The sequence below is a fragment of the Oncorhynchus kisutch genome, linkage group LG23 (genome assembly GCF_002021735.2).
Source record: "Oncorhynchus kisutch isolate 150728-3 linkage group LG23, Okis_V2, whole genome shotgun sequence".
NCBI classification, from domain to species: Eukaryota; Metazoa; Chordata; class Actinopteri; order Salmoniformes; family Salmonidae; genus Oncorhynchus; species Oncorhynchus kisutch.
The window spans coordinates 40,743,533-40,764,262 of NC_034196.2; the positions used below are offsets into that span (position 1 = coordinate 40,743,533).

At 40.5% G+C, this 20,730-nt stretch overlaps 2 protein-coding genes across 2 annotated transcripts; both read left to right on the forward strand.

Moving 5' to 3' along the window:
- The first annotated feature begins 304 nt into the window (after nt 1–304).
- On the forward strand, nt 305–8,290 carry macir (macrophage immunometabolism regulator). Its single transcript, XM_020458515.2, has 2 exons — nt 305–570; nt 3,196–8,290. Exon 2 carries the CDS (start codon nt 3,199–3,201, stop codon nt 3,883–3,885), a length of 687 nt encoding a protein of 228 aa, XP_020314104.1. The 5' UTR covers nt 305–570; nt 3,196–3,198; the 3' UTR covers nt 3,886–8,290.
- A 9,170-nt stretch (nt 8,291–17,460) lies between these two features.
- lyz (lysozyme) lies at nt 17,461–20,697 on the forward strand. Its single transcript, XM_020457770.2, has 4 exons — nt 17,461–17,749; nt 17,893–18,054; nt 19,648–19,726; nt 20,089–20,697. Exons 1-4 carry the CDS (start codon nt 17,623–17,625, stop codon nt 20,153–20,155), a joined length of 435 nt encoding a protein of 144 aa, XP_020313359.1. The 5' UTR covers nt 17,461–17,622; the 3' UTR covers nt 20,156–20,697.
- The last annotated feature ends 33 nt before the right edge of the window (nt 20,698–20,730 follow it).

A 20,730-nucleotide genomic window follows, 5' to 3' on the forward strand; every position in this document is an offset into this window, starting at 1 on the left:
ACAGAACACTGAGCCAATCACAGCGCAATGCTCCTATTTTCTGCTGGCTTGCCCCACCACTACAGAAAGCACTGAGCTAGGCTGAAACACCTGTTTGCACGTGGCTTTATTAACTCGATGATATATATACATATTTTTTTACATTGTTTGAAAACTGATATGTGACACGTATTAATGTCAAAATAATATGTAAAATAGGCAAGCCCCCCAAAAAATATATATTTATTTTATTTTGCTGAAAATGTGCGGCTCTGCCCCAACCTGTCCTGAATGACGTGTCACCACTGGTCACGTGCATCACTGTCAGTACACTCATAACAGCCTAAGCAATACGAAACTTCTATTAGATCAAATAAGCCTCACGTATCAAAATAGAAATGCATTTTTTTATATTGACTAAATTCGACACTAAATGTCTCCCATACAAAAACTCTTCACTTGCTTAATAATTAATTATTTGCTGAACGTGGAGAGATTTTGGGCGGAGTAAAACCTCGTTTTGCCTCTTCCTCTCGGATTTGGCTCAAATAAGAAGAGGCGTGAACGTCGGGTGGCTTTGCTGTTGAACAGGTTTGTTTCCCTTGTTTTATCGTTCTAGCATGTTTGGAGATGTATTATTCGAATTAAACACCTACATTTAAAGATGATGTTTCAATAGACTACATTTAATCAACCGAATAGTCATATAATGGCACCATATTGTAATGGTGGACAACAGACTGCTCTCTACCCGGAATGAATAACACCAGTTTTATTAATATTCATGTTAAGATTGCTTTTGCAGATTGCTTTTTTATGTTGTTGCCATGCATACGGTTGAAAAACGAACTCAATGTTATCTCTCCATGTTGATTTTGTTCCATGGTGGTCTTTCTTGCCTAACATTTTCCTCCCAGCCTGCCAGCAGGGGAAAAACAGGATAAAACCGGCCTGTGTCGAATGGTTTTGTTGTGGGAAAGCTCTTTTAATATATCTCTATAATTATATTAAAGCTTAAATTAACGTATTTTATTCATAATACTGCGTCAAATTATCGTGAAAAAATGTATTAGCCCGAATCCCTTTCGTAGCCTATGTTCTATTGAGAGCGCGTATGGATTTCAGATGAAGGATTTCAGATGACAGGTGTGTGAGACGGGATGCGCAGACGGACATCTATTTATGACTTGGAAACATTTACGTTACAATAATGTCTATATAATTTGCGACGCCAACATAAATTACAGTTTGCTATCCGCTGACATTTAAACGGCCTTGAACGTAGAATTCCATAATACATACAGGGATGGGCATGGGCCTCATTTGAAAGCAAAATGAAGATGCCAAGCATGACGCAATAGTATTATTTGGCTAGAGTTATTTTTTTAGGATGGGCCTCCTTTCAACTGATTGAATGAGGCGCATCAACCACCACAAGCTGTGCATTAGTGATATTATAAATAGCCTGTCATTACCATAAAAATATCTACTGTGTGTAAAACAGACGAGCCTAAAGGCCTATCAAATGCTTATCTTTTTCCCTGGACATAAATGTCACAATGGTGTTAAGGGGATAAGAAATTAACTTAGTTCACAATTATGTTAAATGTATTTTGGAATAGGCCTGGAGTGTAAACACCCACAGTTGCATGCATGGTTGTATATATTATGATATATACCTCAGCTGGAAGCCGGTGTTTGGATTATATATTGGCACGATTTCCCGGCCCTCGTGCTACCTTGACTTCGACTCGGGCCTAACAACACCGTGCCAATATATCCTCCAAACACCGGCTTCTCGGGCATTATCACTTAATATAAACTGAAGTGTCCCTAGAAACATGTATTTACATGGTTATTACATTGGGAGGTGCAGTGACATTACCGAGTAGGTCACTTACTGTTATTTGTATGTAAATAAACTGTAGTGTTAATGTGATGGTTCTTACTATGTGGGAAGCTGCATGTCATTTCACTGTGCAAACAAAGCACCAAAAACACAAATGTGCAATCACACCAATGCATTGTAAACACATGTACCTGCACTGTAATTATATTATAGGTCTGCCTGCCTCCACATGATCAATATCAAGCACATACTCTTCCCAATGATATCTAATATGCATGAGTGAAATTACACATGCTAGAATATGAATAATTACAAATATTGTAAGGGACGATGGATACCACTGCAGATTTTCACTGCAAGTGTTTGTACATATTCGTTTTAGAACATTAAGCCACATTAAGTTTTGTTTTCCTCACCAAGGGTAGCAGGGTAGCCTAGTGGTTAGAGCGTTGGACTAGTAACCGAAAGGTTGCAAGTTCAGATCCCCGAGCTGACAAGGTACAAATCTGTCGTTCTGCCCCTGAACAGGCAGTTAACCCACTGTTCCTAGGCCGTCATTGAAAATAAGAATTTGTTCAATATTGGTTAATTTGGTTAAATAAAGGTAAAATAAAATAAAAAAGTAGTTTGTTAAATATGTTTGTCGTGCCCTTCCCACACTCCTGGACAGCACTCAACACAAGCTATTGAAGTCTTAATGCTTTCCAGGCATTTGTTATCCATTTCTGTTTTTGATGTCTGGATACTACTGTTGCTCCAGGTTTTGTTTTCATCTCATGGACTGAAAGTTTTTTTTTTTCTGCTGCTGATTTCAATCTTCTGTTCTCTCATCCAATATCACATGACCATATGTTAATTTTAAGCTAGTAGGGCTGGGCTGCTTGCTACACATTGGTTTGAGTGCAAGCTTTAGGTGATGGCCTCCGTCATCACCTTTTAAAGGTATGAGGGTTAAGAGATGTGGATGGGATCTCCTCTAAATGTTAATGAATGGAAAGAACTACAGTATGTGATTTGTCAGACTAATTCACATCTGGGAGAATGCCACAAGGTCAAAGGAAGGTCAAAGTGTTATTACAGTGTTCTGAAGGATGAAACCATTGCCACCTTGGCCAATCACTAACAATTAATTCCTTGAATAAATTTTGATTTTAAAAAATCAGTTACAAAGTATCATTGTGTGGACCATGTGTCTGAGAATGGTTTGAACAATTTTTTAAAAAGAGGATGACTTTTGTAGTTATTATTTTGTTTTTGCTCTCTTCATCCCCGTCTCTGTCTGTCTCTCTCTCTCTCTCTCTCTATCATATATATAAATATATTATATATAAATAAATAAATATTTATTTATTTATTTCTCTCGTCAGGTCATGTCGGTAAAGATGGAAATGGATGTCAGTGGCGTGTCTAGGACACCCATCTCTGTTCTACCTGCTGCTGCAGAGGTCAAAGCCATGCTGAAACCCGATACAGGGGACAGGCCCCGCTGTGCCAGTACCCCCTGCTCCCCCATCAAAAGTACTGTTTCAGGCTTCCAGATTCTCCACATGGACTCCAACTACCTAGTCGGCTTCACCACCGGCGAGGAGCTGCTAAAACTAGCCCACAAGTGGTCTCCCAACCCAGAGAAGACCCTTATCACCACACCGACCACCACACCGTCAACAGCATCAGAGGCCTTGCCCAGTTCTGTCCCCAAACCCATGGACCTGGGCATCCACCGGGCGTCGCGCATCTACAAAGCCAAAAACCGCTACTACCAGCCATACGACATCCCCGTGGTCAACGGGCGCCGGCGTAGGCGCATGCCCAGCTCAGGTGACCCCTACCTCAGGCCCCTGTCCCAAGGGGAGGGTGGCCCAGGGAGGGCCCTGCACCACGGCCCCCTGCCCCTCTGCCTTCTCAAGGGAAAGAGGGCCCAGTCCAAGTCCCTGGACTACCTCAACCTGGACAAAATGAGTGTCAAGGAGCCTCCGGCCGACACAGAGGTGCTGCAGTTCCAGCTCCAGCACCTGACGCTGCGGAGCGAGCGCATGTTCACCAGGAACAAGACATGAAGCAACACCAGAGTCACCACCCGCCTGTACTCTCATCCACTCCCATGGGATTTGGGTGCTATTTCCGGCTGTGCGTTTCTCTCCCTACTCAGATCATAGGATAGTCCTTTAAGGGGACACTTGCGGAGACCACTAAATCTTGTTATTATTATGAAGCGAGGGTGACAAACTAAGCGGGTCTCTTGACGAAATGAGACGCATGCTTACGTATACGTAAAAATCCAGTGAACACAAATTGTTAAGTTAGTACACTGAAAACGGGAGTCGTTTAGATACAAAAATGTGAAGTTCGTCAGGATTAGCAATAACTGGTAAACGTATTTATTGACTGTGTGTGTGTGTATGTGTGTGCGCGCGCACCTTTTTAAAAATGGTAAGGGATGTGTAACCAATGCCTCTCCAACTGGCCCCTTTTTTTCTGCATTGGACTGCACTGTTAGACATATGTTTTTACAGACTGCATCCTCAACTACAACACACCTTTACTTTTTAACCACTATACATCCATAGCAATTAGCATTAGCCGCAACAGTACTGCACTCTACATCCATAGCAATTAGCGTTAGCCCCAGCAGCACTGCACTCTACATCCATAGCAATTAGCATTAGCCGCAGCAGTACTGCACTCTACATCCATAGCAATTAGCATTATCCCCAGCAGCACTGCACTCTACATCCATAGCAATTAGCATTAGCCCCAGCAGTACTGCACTATACATCCATAGCAATTAGCATTAGCCTCAGCAGTACTGCACTTTACATCCATACCAATTAGCATACGTCCCAGCAGTACTGCGCTATACGTCCCAGCAGTACTGCGCTATACGTCCATAGCAATTAGCATTAGCCAAAACAGTACTGCGCTATACATCCATAGCAATTAGCATTAGCCCCAGCAGTACTGTATGTAAGCTACTGTATGTCTGTATGTGTGTGGATGTATAGGGGCGGCAGGTAGCCTAGTGGTTAGAGTGTTAGACCAGTAACCGAAAGGTTGCTAGATCAAATCCCCGAGCTGACAAGGTAATAAAAAGTCTGTCATTCTGCCCCTGAACAAGACAGTTAACACAACTGTTCCTAGGCCATCATTGTAAATAAGAATTTGTTTCTTAACTGACTTGCCTAGTTAAATAAAGTTTTTTTTATTTTTATGTGAAAGCTCACTCCGCTACACTACTATTTTGCTCTTGCCAAGCACCAGAGAAATGTGGGTTTAATGTAAACCACTGACTGTTACACAATCAAAAGGTTATTTAAAACAGAATCCTGTAAAGGGGCAATCTGCAGTTACTGCATCCATTTTTGGACTTATAAATTGATGATACTCATTCATTCTTGAAGAATATAACTTTTAAATGCCTCATGAGCTTTAGTTCAACTGTCGTAGCCCATCAGAACATAAAATATATGCTTGTTTTACTCCACTGTTTGTAAACAGTAAATATAAACAAACACTATATATATATATCCTCAAAACATAGTTTTAACTATCATTTTCCTATCATTGGTGGTCAGTCCTTGCATTCATATCTATGAATTTGAGTGTGGTTACATTTCTGCAGCCCCATCCCTCAGCTTTTTACCGAAACGGGGGCGGGGGAAAGGGGCGGGGGAAATGCTTTGTTATTGCTTCAACTGCTGATTGCTGCTCTAAGAGGATTTGTGGGGGAGAGGCTTACCGTCAGAGTGCCTGAGGTGAGATTAGCTCCTTATATACAGAATTAATCCCCTCACTCCATTTCTCCCAGTCAGACTGAATCCTCAGCAGGGGTGAGGGGTTGAATTAGGAGATTCCAGATTTTCTGCATCTAGATGTTGTGTCCATCATTCTGAATCCCAGTCATTCTTTTCATTTCCTGAATGGGAGGGATGGGTGTTTTAGCCTGGGTAAAAGGTTATCAATTTAGTTTGATGTTTTTGCCACCCCTTCATAAAGGTGTGTAGAGCACCTGAAACACGTACCGTAGCTATGGAAACCAAAGGAGGATTATTTTGGGGTGCCCTGGGAAAACTTGACCACATTGTAATATGATCTATTTGGGGTTTCGTAGGACACGTGACAATCATTTTGAGGCGTAATCTTGGAGAACACCTTACTTGAAGTAGCCCTGACCTAATGCCCTCATAACAAAATCATTTGCATGATATAAATTATCTGATAGTCTCTTACCAATGACAATTGACCTATTATAAGCCATATGACATGCAATGGTAACTATACACTGGGTGAACGAAACATTAAGGACACTTTACTAATATTGAGTTGTCAACACATGACAGTAAAGTGCACCATCTCATGACTATACAATTCTGGTCTTTCTCAATACTGTAATTCACCAAGCGACCAAAATTGTGACATTTTTGGAAAGATCACCTTCCTTTCCTCCAGACATGCAAAACTACAGCTAGGCAGGGTATTGGTCCAGACATTTACACTGAGTGTACAACATATTAAGAACACCTTCCTAATATTGAGTTGCACCCCCTTTTGCCCTCAAAACAGCCTCAATTCGTTGAGGGTGTGGACTCCAGGTGTCAAAAGCGTTCCACAGGGATGCTGGCCCATGTTGACTCCAATGCTTCCCACAGTTGTGTCAAGTTGGCTGGATGTCCTTGGGGTGGTGGACCGTTCTTGATACACACGTGAAACTGTTAAGCGTGGAAAAACCCAGCAGCGTTGCAGTTCTTGACACAAACCGGTGCACCTGGCACCTAATACCATACCCCGTTCAAAGGCACTTAAATCTTTTGTCTTGGCCATTCACCCTCTGAATGGCACACATACACACACAGTCCATTCCTCAATTGTCTCAAGGCTTAAAAATCCTTCTTTAACCTGTCCCCTCCCCTTCATCTACACTGATTGAAGTGGATTTAACAAGTTACATCAATAAGGGATCATAGCTTTCACCTGGTCAGTCTATGTCATGAAAGACCAGGTGTTCATAATGTTTTGTACACTCAGTGCACATGTATATGCCATATCATGCGTTATATGGTTTGGTGTGACTTTCAAATTCTACTATTATGGGTTTAAGCTCTTTTTCATCATGCTTCTCTTTTCCACTCTAACCTCTTTGTGTCATAGGACAAGAAAATAACCTCCAAAACCATACAAGGAAATATTTTTTCAAAGTTAGGAACTGCACATCCATCTTCTCTGTGTGTTCTCCATTGTGTTTGTGTCAGTGTAGTTTGAGTAAAAGGTTATTGGACCCTTCTAGATGGTTCATGGGTTAGGGTTAGTCACCTGTCTGTCTTCACTCTAAATGGGTTTACAGAAATAGCTTAATCTGTATTTCCATTAAAAAAAGGTGTTTAATGTAACTATATTATTATTTATTTTTTATATCATTTTTTATTTCTAGTTGTAATTTATCTTAAGTCATGGAAGACATTGCTATTGGTTTAATATAAAAATGGCAGTATGTTGCATATAGGCTATGTTTACCTGGAGTGGACACTTAAAGGCACCTTAACCTGACGTATGAACGGTGATGTGTACTTATTTAAGGGTGCAGATCACAACAGCAGCTAAAGATAAAAACTCATTCATTTGAACAAACTGTCCCTGAATAACGGTGATATGTTTTCACCAAACACTTGGAAATGTTCTCTGGTGAAATATATTCGTTGTTATCAATAACCGTCAACGATTTGCTCACAGATGTGACTGTGTTTGCAGTGAATTTTTGGTGGCTTCTTAGTTGTGATGTTTAGAATGTGTTGATTTAACAGTTTAACCTTAACAGTGTTCGTACCGCATCATATTAATAGTATACAGTAGAAATTAACAGTTTTACTTTGGCCATCATGAAGGAAAACGCTACTTGAACAACACATGTTTTAATATGCCATACAATGCAAGATATTGTAAGACTGTGTCAGTTCTAAACAGGAATATCCAATGCATTATGGGAATTAATAATAGACTACAGTAATTCTGGACTGAGATGCCCGTTTAATAGAGAATCTCCATTGAACATGGTTTTTAGGCCAGGACTGTTCTTAATCTGTGATCTGGAAACCGGCCCTCGATGTTCACAGTAAAGCATTGTCTTCATAATTACAATGTGGGTTGAAATGTGATATTTTCCTGCATGACCATTAACCACAACAATGGAACAAGGAAGTTGCATCGCAGGTCAACAGTGCTTTTCAGTGACTCATTTTGACTTCATGTTCATAGGCTTGTGTGGAACTTTGTCATTTTATTCCTACAAAAGGTTTATTGTCATTTTGACTTTCTGGTCAAATCTTTCACGTCGCTTGTATACTGTAGTTTTAGCTACCTAAAAGCATTTGTTTTGTTTTCTACTGTGTCTATTTATGCCCTGCAATGCGACTGACTTACGTTTTATTATCTTTCACTTGACATTGTTATTAAAACACTACTACGCTAGGACGTGTGTGTCTCCCATTTCTTTTATGAGCAAATAAGAAACAGTTCTCAAATGTCATCGGGACGGGATCCGTAAGATTGTTTCAGAAGTGCTGTAATTTTTATGGGATGGGATATAACAGTTTAAATGTTTGTTCCCTAGAACGTTTTATAAAGATGCTTTCCCCGGCATTATGTTTTCTGTAATGCCTTTTTCTTAAAACCTACAAGCTTCGTGTCTGCCAGTGGAAAGCACTATTTGCTCAATTCAACTCTTGACTGTATTTGTAGATAAATCAGTTGTAATCATTTAAACCCGAATGGAACATGGCAGAGAAGGTACTTATAGAGCACGTCTTGAGAGACATTAGTAGTGTCAAACCACATGTGATGATGTCAAATTTGGTCTCTGATGAGAGGTCAAATTAATTGACAGGCAGACTGCTGATACAGTAGGTGGCTTGTGTTACAGACTGCTGATAGGTGGCTTGTGTTACAGACTGCTGATAGGTGGCTTGTGTTATAGACTGCTGATAGGTGGCTTGTGTTACAGACTGCTGATAGGTGGCTTGTGTTACAGACTGCTGTTACAGACTGCTGATAGGTAGCTTGTGTTACAGACTGCTGATAGGTGGCTTGTGTTACAGACTGCTGATAGGTGGCTTGTGTTAGACTGCTGATAGGTGGCTTGTGTTACAGACTGCTGATAGGTGGCTTGTGTTACAGAATGCTGATAGATGGTTTGTGTTATAGACTGCTGATAGGTGGCTTGTGTTACAGACTGCTGATAGGTGGCTTGTGTTACAGTATCTGCTCTTTGTGTTCTGAGCTCCTCCATATTTCCACAAGAGGGAGAAATGTTTCAGCTCTCTGGGTAAGTTCACTCTAGGTGAGAATCTAGCATCAGCTTCCCCTCCCCTAATCCTAACCTTAATCATTAATGAGGGAAATGCCAAACTGACTCAAGATCAGTGTCTAGGTGCAACTTCACCCTACACCATCTTGTTTCTTTACATACACTATATATACAAAACTATGTGGACAGCCCTTCAAATTAGTGGATTCAGCTATTTCAGCCACACCCGTTGCTGACAGGTGTATAAAATCGAGCACACAGCCATGCAACTGTAAAGTTTGGTGGATGAGGAATAATGGTCTGGGGCAGTTTTTTATGAAGGCCCTTTCCAGTTTCAGCATGACAATGCCCCCATGCATTTGGGTGGCAGGGTAGCCTAGTGGTTAGAGATTTGGACTAGTAACCGAAAGGTTGCAAGTTCAGATCCCCGAGCTGACAAGGTACAAATCTGTCGTTCTGCCCCTGAACAGGCAGTTAACCCACTGTTCCTAGGCCGTCATTGAAAATAAGAATTTGTTCTTAACTGACTTGCCTAGTTAAATAAAGGTAAAAAAATAATAAATAATAATGCACAAAGTGAGCTCCATACAGAAATGGTTTGTTGAGATCGGTGTGGAAGAACTTGACTGGCCTGCACAGAGCCCTGACCTCAGTCCCTTCGAACACCTTTGGGATTAATTGGAACGCCAACTGCGTAATCGCCCAACATTAGTGAGCGACCTCAGCAATGCTCATGGCTGAATGGAAGCAAGACCCAGCAGTAATGTTCAGACAAGCCTTCCCAGAAGAGTGTTATAGCAGCAAAGGGGAGGACCAACTACATATTAATGCCCATGATTTTGGAATGAGATGTTCAACTAGCAGGTGCACACATACTTTTTGGTCATGTAGTGTGTATGTTAAGATCTCTCCGTGACCTTATAATGCTCATTTCTGTTCAACATAGACTTTAACCCCCTAAAGTCATTGGCCGTGCCCCACGGAATTCTGATTAGCATAATACTTTTACAAATCTGTCTGTTTAAGCTAGAGATATCAGCTAGAGATATCAGCTAGAGATATCAGCTAGAGATATCAGTTTTTTATGCATGGGCTGTGTCTTTTAATATGCCATACAATGCAAGATATTGTAAGACTGTGTCAGTTCTAAACAGGAATATCCAATGCATTATGGGAATTAATAATAGACTACAGTAATTCTGGACTGAGATGCCCGTTTAATAGAGAATCTCCATTGAACATGGTTTTTAGGCCAGGACTGTTCTTAATCTGTGATCTGGAAACCGGCCCTCGATGTTCACAGTAAAGCATTGTCTTCATAATTACAATGTGGGTTGAAATGTGATATTTTCCTGCATAACCACAACAATGGAACAAGGAAGTTGCATCGCAGGTCAACAGTGCTTTTCAGTGACTCATTTTGACTTCATGTTCATAGGCTTGTGTGGAACTTTGTCATTTTATTCCTACAAAAGGTTTATTGTCATTTGGACTTTCTGGTCAAATCTTTCACGTCGCTTGTATACTGTAGTTTTAGCTACCTAAAAGCATTTGTTTTGTTTTCTACTGTGTCTATTTATGCCCTGCAATGCGACTGACTTACGTTTTATTATCTTTCACTTGACATTGTTATTAAAACACTACTACGCTAGGACGTGTGTGTCTCCCATTTCTTTTATGAGCAAATAAGAAACAGTTCTCAAATGTCATCGGGACGGGATCCGTAAGATTGTTTCAGAAGTGCTGTAATTTTTATGGGATGGGATATAACAGTTTAAATGTTTGTTCCCTAGAACGTTTTATAAAGATGCTTTCCCCGGCATTATGTTTTCTGTAATGCCTTTTTCTTAAAACCTACAAGCTTCGTGTCTGCCAGTGGAAAGCACTATTTGCTCAATTCAACTCTTGACTGTATTTGTAGATAAATCAGTTGTAATCATTTAAACCCGAATGGAACATGGCAGAGAAGGTACTTATAGAGCACGTCTTGAGAGACATTAGTAGTGTCAAACCACATGTGATGATGTCAAATTTGGTCTCTGATGAGAGGTCAAATGAATTGACAGGCAGACTGCTGATACAGTAGGTGGCTTGTGTTACAGACTGCTGATAGGTGGCTTGTGTTACAGACTGCTGATAGGTGGCTTGTGTTACAGACTGCTGATAGGTGGCTTGTGTTACAGACTGCTGATAGGTGGCTTGTGTTACAGACTGCTGATAGGTGGCTTGTGTTACAGACTGCTGTTACAGACTGCTGATAGGTGGCTTGTGTTACAGACTGCTGATAGGTGGCTTGTGTTACAGACTGCTGATAGGTGGCTTGTGTTAGACTGCTGATAGGTGGCTTGTGTTACAGACTGCTGATAGGTGGCTTGTGTTACAGACTGCTGATAGGTGGCTTGTGTTACAGTATCTGCTCTTTGTGTTCTGAGCTCCTCCATATTTCCACAAGAGGGAGAAATGTTTCAGCTCTCTGGGTAAGTTCACTCTAGGTGAGAATCTAGCATCAGCTTCCCCTCCCCTAATCCTAACCTTAATCATTAATGAGGGAAATGCCAAACTGACTCAAGATCAGTGTCTAGGTGCAACTTCACCCTACACCATCTTGTTTCTTTACATACACTATATATACAAAACTATGTGGACAGCCCTTCAAATTAGTGGATTCAGCTATTTCAGCCACACCCGTTGCTGACAGGTGTATAAAATCGAGCACACAGCCATGCAACTGTAAAGTTTGGTGGATGAGGAATAATGGTCTGGGGCAGTTTTTTATGAAGGCCCTTTCCAGTTTCAGCATGACAATGCCCCCATGCATTTGGGTGGCAGGGTAGCCTAGTGGTTAGAGATTTGGACTAGTAACCGAAAGGTTGCAAGTTCAGATCCCCGAGCTGACATGGTACAAATCTGTTGTTCTGCCCCTGAACAGGCAGTTAACCCACTGTTCCCAGGCCGTCATTGAAAATAAGAATTTGTTCTTAACTGACTTGCCTAGTTAAATAAAGGTAAATAAATAATAATGCACAAAGTGAGCTCCATACAGAAATGGTTTGTTGAGATCGGTGTGGAAGAACTTGACTGGCCTGCACAGAGCCCTGACCTCAGTCCCTTCGAACACCTTTGGGATTAATTGGAACGCCAACTGCGTAATCGCCCAACATTAGTGAGCGACCTCAGCAATGCTCATGGCTGAATGGAAGCAAGACCCAGCAGTAATGTTCAGACAAGCCTTCCCAGAAGAGTGTTATAGCAGCAAAGGGGAGGACCAACTCCATATTAATGCCCATGATTTTGGAATGAGATGTTCGACTAGCAGGTGCACACATACTTTTTGGTCATGTAGTGTGTATGTTAAGATCTCTCCGTGTCCTTATAATGCTCATTTCTGTTCAACATAGACTTTAACCCCCTAAAGTCATTGGCCGTGCCCCACGGAAATCTGATTAGCATAATACTTTTACAAATCTGTCTGTTTAAGCTAGAGATATCAGCTAGAGATATCAGCTAGAGATATCAGCTAGAGATATCAGTTTTTTATGCATGGGCTGTGTCTCAATCCATTACATCCGCCGATGTTCTACTAAGCTAACAAAGGGACTTGTTTTAAGATGGTCATACCAAGGATCATTTAGCTTTTTGATTTCGATTTTTAGGACGCCTTTAGGTATACAAAAAACTATGGGGGGGATGAAACATTGAATTTGGCCTTACTGCTATTAGCCCATAGAAATACATTGAATAACAGATTAATAGATTGAATAACAGATTAATAGATTGAATAACAGATTAATAGATTGAATAACAGATTAATAGATTGAATAACAGATTAATAGATTGAATAACAGATTAATAGATTGAATAACAGATTAATAGATTGAATAACAGATTAATAGATTGAATAACAGATTAATACATTTAATAACAGATAGTCAAAAAAAAATACAGAACTTTGTTTTGAAGTGTCTGTCCTATATCTCAGAGATATAAGACAGATCAGGATTATTATTAAAAAAAAAACATTTTTTGAATTTTATTTTGCCCCCTTTTTTTTAGGAACTAAACTACTTCCATATATGATGTTTGTAAATGTAAACAAGTTGGAAGTAGAGGATCTACTTCCCTGTCCCCTTATTGATATCACCTGTTAAATCCACTTCAATCAGTGTAGATGAAGGGGGAGGGGACAGGTTAAAGAAGGATTTTTAAGCCTTGAGACAACCGAGACATGGATTGTGAATGTGTGCCATTGAAAGGGTGAATGGGCAAGACAAAATATTTAAGTGCCTTTGAACGGGGTATGGTAGGTAGTAGGTGCCAGATGCACCAAGTTTGTGTCAAGAACTGCACCTCTGCTGGGTTCAGTTTCACATGTGTATCAAGAATGGTCCACCACCCAAAGAACATCCAGCCAACATGGGCCAGCATCCCTGTCAACATGGGCCAGCATCCCTGTGGAACGCTTTTGACACCTTCTGGAGTCCATGCCCCGGTGAATTGAGACTGTTCTGAGGGCAAAATGAGGTGCAAGTCAATATTAGAAAGGTGTTCTTGATATTTTGTACACTCAGTGTAAATGTACTGTCTGGACCAATACCCTGCCTAGCTGTAGTTTTGCATGTCTGGAAGAAAGGAAGTTGATCTTTCCAAAAATGTCACAATTTTGGTGCTTGGTGAATTACAGTGTTGAGAAAGACCAGAAGTGTATAGTCATGAGATGGTGCTCTTTACTGTCATGTGTTGAATGGAGAACTATGTGTCCAGCAGACCTGGGTTCAAATACTATTTGAAATCACTGTTTTCTGGCCGGTGGTACTTTACCCCAGAAAATCACCTAGACTGCGTTCAGTACAGAAAAACGTAATAGAATGTTAAATTGAGTGTCGGTACTGAACGACCAGTTGAAAAACGAGGCGGGGTTTAAATATTAAAATATAATTAAATATTTAAATTCATAATAATATAAATAATAATATAAAAATAATAAACAATATAAAATTAAATATGTCACTTGTTGCTTCAAGCCACTCCCCGGCATACCCACTGAACGGAGCAAACGTATCTCGGTCTGTTCAAGAATGTTTTGAGAAAACGTGTCGTTCAGTACAAACTGTTCTTCAAAAGTTCAAGCGAACTGAACGCACCCCTGATTAGCAATTAATCCCATAATGGGATAGTTGTACAAGGTCTTATGAGCGAGCTCAACAAGGTGTTCCTCCTCAAAGACAAACTTGTGCCTCAAGCTGCCTCCTAAATTGCACCCTATTCCCTAAATATTGCACACTTTTGTCAAGGGCCCATAGGCCTCTGGTCAAAAGTAGTGCACTACGTATGGAAAAGGGTGCCGTTTGGTATGTAACACCTGTATTAGTGAAAAAGTGTTGTCTGTCTCTAACTTTATCACTTTTCACCGTTGTTCCTTTTTAATCCGATGAAGAAGGGTCCACTAAAGTAAGATTGAAGGGGTGCCCCAATCCTAAACTTCTCATCATTCATTAGTAGGGAAAATGCAAAACTGGTTCAAGATCATCGTCTTGGGGGCATGGACAATTCGTTTTTTTCTCTGAATGAATCAGCATTAGAGAGCTGCACCGGGGTCAGGTTGTCACCACACTTTCCAAAATCAAATCATATTCTATTCGTCACATGCTTGCTAATAACAGGTAATAATAAAAGTAATAATAAATAACAATAAACATACACAACGAGTAACGATAACTTGGCTATATAGACAGGGTATAGGTTCACCTGGAGAGGATTGACCCAAGAGACACATGTAAGAAGGGGTGTGTTATGTTGGCTGTCATGGACAGAGTGGAGTTTTTATTGGTAAAAACAATAGGATAAATACACAGTGCATTCAGAAAGTATTCAGACCCCTTGACTTTTTCCACATTTTGTTATGTTACAGCCTTATTCTGGGCTTCCGAGTGACGCAGCGGTCTAAGGCACTATGTCTCAGTGCTAGCGGCGTAACTACAGACACCCTAGTTCGAATAACTGATTTGTCTAGTTAAATAAAAGTTACATTTAATATATTTTTTTTTTTATTCTAAAATGGAGTCAATAGTTTTTTCCCCCTCATCAATCTACACACAGTACCCCTTAATGACAAAGCAAAAACTTAGTTTTTGTGTGCAAATCTATAAAAAAAATACAAAACTCAAATATCACATTTGCATAAGTATTCAGACCCGTTACTCAATACTTTTGTTGAAGCACCTTTGGCAGCGATTATAGCCTCAAGACTTCTTTGGTATGACACTGCAAGCTTGGCATACCTGTATTTGGGGAGTTTTTCCAATTCTTCTCTGCAGATCCTCTCAAGCTCTGTCAGGTTGGATGGGGAGTGTCTCTGCACAGCTATTTTCAGGTCTCTACAGAGATAGTCGATCAGGTTCAAGTCCGGGTTCTGGCTGGGCCACTCAAAGATATTCAGAGACTTGTCCCGAAGCCACTCCTGCTTTGTCTTGGCTGTGTGCTTAGGGACGTTGTCCTGTTGGAAGGTGAACCTTCCTCCCAGTCTGAGGTCCTGAGCGCTCTGTAGCAGGTTTTCATCAAGGATCTCTCTGTGCTTTGCTCCGTTCATCTTTCCCTCTATCTACCCCACAGCATGATGAAGCCATCACCATGCTTCACCATAGGGATGGTGTCAGGTTTCCTCCAGACGTGACGCTTGGCATTCAGGCCAGAGAGTTCAATATTCGTTTCATCAGACCAGAGAATCTTGTTTCTCATGGTCTGAGTCTTTAGGTGCCTTTTGGCAAACTCCAAGCGTGTTGTCATGTGCCTTTTACTGAGGAGCGGCTTCCGTCTTGCCAATCTACCATAAAGGCCTGATTGGTGGAGTGCTGCAAAGATGGTTGTCCTTCTGGAAGATTCTCCCATCTCCACAGAGGAACGCCAGTTTTGATTTGGCTTCACTCCTATCACAGAGAAATATGTCATTGACAGAAACAGCTTGAATTGTTGCATCTTGTTGTGTTGTTGTCCTCTGGTAGCAAGCTAGATAGCATTAAGTCCCCTTCCTATATTAGCCATAAATGGAGATAGGTGGAGAAATTGTGATTTTTCTTTATTCTCCTTACTGGAGATTATAAAGGCGATTTTGATCCAACCATAAAATACATTGTGTCACTGGACTGAGAGGATGGAAGTTCAATATGTAGCTAGATGTAGAAGGCTACTGTTAACTAGCTAACGTTGCCCATGAAAGGAAGTTAGGCTAGCGAGCAAACATTTTACCCAGGTAGCCTAGGGCAACAAAAAATAAAAGCGTGCACTGTATGACAGAGTCATAGACCGTTTCATCAACATGAAAGAAAGGAGGAACTTCCATCCTCATTTTTTTTTCTACTTCCACAAACACACACAGACAAACAAATCAGAACCATGAACATCAAGATCATATTTTGGCATACGTTGATTGGACTAAATAGCTTTTGGTACTTTTTTGTTGTCACTGTAATATACTAAGCAGAGGTGATTTGATGATGTTGAAATGGTGCTGGAATAGTGGAGGCAACTCCTGTTTGCTTTGTGACCTGCACTAAATCTCTGTGGTTCTAAATCACTAGTTGTTTACTAGTCTGCAAGGCACGTGAACTAACAGGTTATAGAGCAAAACAATCAATGAACACTGGGCACGTTAATAAAATGTACATTGCGTTTTATGTGTATTTACTGTATGCTAATCATGGCTTTTCCTATATAACTACTGCTGTACACACCTTTTCTATTCATATACTGTATTTAACAGATGCTCTTATCCAGAGCAATTAGGGTTAAGTGCCTTGCTCAAGGGCACCTCGACAGATGTTTTACCAAGTCGGCTCAGGGATTCGAACTAGTGACCTTTCAGTTACTGGCCCAACACTCATAACCGCTAGACTACCTGCCATTATGTGTACATATATTTCTATTCCGGTCTCTGACATTGCTCATTCTGATATTTCAGAATGTATGGTTTTTCTGGATTATGTGTGTATTGTTTTTCAATATTTTGTATTGCTAGGTATTACTGCACTGTTGGAGCTAGAAACACAAGCATTTCACTGAACCTGCGATAACATCTGCAAATCGGTGTATGCTACCAATAAAAGTTGATTTGATTTGATATATTGGGCATAATGATGATATTGAAAAATACAGTACCTTAAATCTAATCTACTGGGCATAATGATGATACTCAATATGCAATTTTTAAACAGCGAATGAAGCCTTTGTCTTAAAAAATACCCACTATGCATGTAATACTGTATCTACTGTATCTAAATCATAAGCAAATAAAGTCTGCCTAACAAAAGGTTAAATGGGAAAACCCTCAGTTTCACAACACCTACTTTTTGCAGAAGCTATTGGCACATATCTATTGTGTAAATAGTGCGATATCAATGTCTCTTTCATCCTGAGCCTTTATAAGGAAAGCTGAAGTTGACTTGTTCACACTTTTAGAGACTTCTTTTCATCCAAACCATTAGACCTAGCTGTCTGTCTGTTCAGAATGAGAGCTGTTGTTGTTCTCCTGCTTGTGGCTGTGACCAGTGCTAAGGTGTATGACAGATGTGAGCTGGCCAGAGCGCTGAAGGCATCCGGAATGGATGGCTACGCTGGAAACAGCCTGCCCAACTGTGAGTGATAATATACTTGATCGTGGTCTTTGAGGATGTGTGTGTGTGTGCATATGGTTGTATGTTTCTGAGCTCCAAAAATATCTTACCATAGCTAACCTTACACTGAGGATAATCCACCGCGTGACTATATGTCCTCTAAGGGGTCTGTCTGTCTAAATGGGAGTCGAGCTACAATACCCAGGCCACCAACCGCAACACCGACGGCTCCACCGACTATGGCATCTTCCAGATCAACAGCCGCTACTGGTGTGACGACGGACGTACCCCGGGGGCTAAGAACGTCTGTGGTATCCGCTGCAACCGTGAGTAGCCTGCCTACCGAATGGCATCGCATACATAGAGCATTACTTTTGACAAGAAATGTGCCGGGTTGAGGGCTATTGGCAGTGTACCCCTTGACTTATTCCACTTATTTTGTTGTGTTACAACCTGAATTTAAATGGATTAAATAGAGATTTAGTGTCACTGGCCTACACACACAATACCCCATAATGTCAAAGTGTAGTTATGCTTTAAGACATTTTTACAAATTCTGGAGTGCAAATTTGCTTAACAAGTCACATAAGTTGTGTGCAATAATAGTGTTTAACATGATTTTTGAATAACTACCCCATCTCTGTACCCCCACACATACAATTATCTGTAAGGTCCTTCAGTTGACCAGCGAATTTCAAACACAGATTCAACCACAAACACCAAGAAGGTTTTCCAATGCCTTGCAAAGAAGGGCATCTATTGGTAGATGGTTCAAAAAATTAAAAAGCAGATATGGATTATCCCTTTGAACATGGGGAAGCTATTAATTATACGTTGGATTGTGTCCTTCCTAACTCAGTTGCCAGAGAGGAAGGAAATCGCTCAGTGAGTCCAATGGTGACTAATAAGTTACAGAGTTTAATGGCTGTGAAAACTGAGGATGAATCAACAACATTGTAGTTGCTCCACAATACTAACCTAAATGACAGAATGAAAAGAAGGAAGTCTGTACAGAATACAAATATTCTAAAACATGCATCCTGTTTGCAATAAGGCACTAAAGTAATACTACAATGTTGAAAATAATTCACTTCATGCCCTGAATACAAAGCGTTATGTTTGGGGGAAATCCAACACAACACATCACTGAGTACCACTCTTCATATTTTCAAGCATGGTGATGGCAGCATCATGTTATGGGTATGCTTGTCATTGGCAAGGACTAGAGAGTTTTTTTAGGGTAAAAAGAAACGGAATCGAGCTAAACACAGGGAAAAGCCTGAAGGAAAATCCTAATCACATCCCTGATTACTTCCCCTTTATTTAGCCTCTGTGTTCATCAGTCCTTAGGTGTTATTGATTGTCTCTCACGTTCAGTACGCTTCCCATATGTTTGTTCTTTTGTATCTGTTCCGTATTAAACTCACCTTCTGCACCTGCTTTCCCGACTCCCAGCGTATACGTAACACTGGGAGACAAATATACCTTTCAGCAGGACAATAACCTAAAACACAAGGCCAAATATACACCGGAGTTGCTTACCAAGAAGACTCATTTTCCTGAGTGACATAGTTACAGTTTTGACTTAAATCAAACAACAAAATGTGTGTCTTAAATCACCCAGCAAAAAAAACACAAAATGTGTAAAAGGTCAAGGGGTATTAATACTTTCTGAAGGCACTATAATGTTAATCTTACATAATTTGGATGTTATATTTGAATTACAGTCAAAATGAGAATAAACAGACACTGGGGCTCCCGGTAGGCCTACTTCTCTATTCTAAACCCTGACCCAACTTACCTTTATTGTTTCATTGTACAGTAATCTGCTGTTGTTGTTGTTTTTCTAAGCTTTTGGTTCTTCCTGTTTCCCGTACGGTACTATGACTAAAGGTTTCCCTTCCTCTTACTTCTGACAGAGCTGCTAACTGATGACCTCACAGTGGCGATCCGTTGTGCCAAGCGTGTGGTGTTGGACCCAAATGGAATCGGGGCATGGTAAGGTGGCAGGTTTCACTGAAAGTACTATGTTACAAAAACATTTAAGTTACAAAATAATTAGTCATACTTTATGTTACCTGTAGCCCAATATCACTCTACAAGGCTATGTATAAATGGGATAACCTGTAACAAATTAGCTCTCACCTTTTAGAAGAATTTAAATGGTAAGAACTGCCTGTACATGGTAATTATCTAACTTAAATACTCCCTTAAAATGACCCTGAATTAAAGCCTACGTAATGTAAACCGTTTCCAAGTCTTCTATCATCCTTCAATTCCACATTATGTTCTGTTGTCTTATATCTGATATGTAATGTCTATATATCAAATACCAACATGATGGTGTGTGTACATTTTAGGGTGGCTTGGCGCCTTCACTGTCAGAATCAGGACCTGAGGTCCTACGTGGCTGGCTGCGGGGTCTAAGACCATACTGGAGCAGCTGAACACTTCTCAAACCATTCTGAAGCAGACTTAACTAATAGGATGGATCCATTCTGTACTATCCATCAGCATCTGCAGCTTTAACTAGTAAACTTTCACATATTGATACATTTTAGATTTAAGCAATAAGGGCCTAGGGGGTGTGGTATATGGCCAATATACCACGGCTAAAGGCTGTTCTTACGCACGACGCAAAGCTGAGTGCCTGGATACAGCCCTTAGTCTTGGTATATTGACCATATACCACAAACCCCCGAGGTGCCTTATTGCTTTTATAAACTGGTTACCGACCTAATTAGAGCAGTAAAAATAAATGTTTTGTCATACCTGTGGTATACCACGGCTTTCAGCCAATCACCATTCAGGGGACGAACCACCCAGTTTATAATACAAAGTAAATCACTAATAATCCGTTTTTTTTGTGTCAAATGTATAATCATATATCATGTATAATATTACTTCATGTCAAATCAGTAAACAGCTCAACATGCTTACCCATAAAAATAAAACAAGTTCATGTTTTATTTGTTGTTGGTGTTGTGTAGCAATGATAGATG

Coding starts and splice junctions, on each gene's coding strand:
- lyz (XM_020457770.2), top strand. CDS start 17,623: ATGAGAGCTGTTGTTGTTCTCCTGCTTGTGGCTGTGACCAGTGCTAAG. Junction 17,750..17,892: donor TGGAAACAGCCTGCCCAACT/GTGAGTGATAAT, acceptor ATGTCCTCTAAG/GGGTCTGTCTGTCTAAATGG. Junction 19,727..20,088: donor CCAAATGGAATCGGGGCATG/GTAAGGTGGCAG, acceptor TGTACATTTTAG/GGTGGCTTGGCGCCTTCACT.
- macir (XM_020458515.2), top strand. CDS start 3,199: ATGTCGGTAAAGATGGAAATGGATGTCAGTGGCGTGTCTAGGACACCC.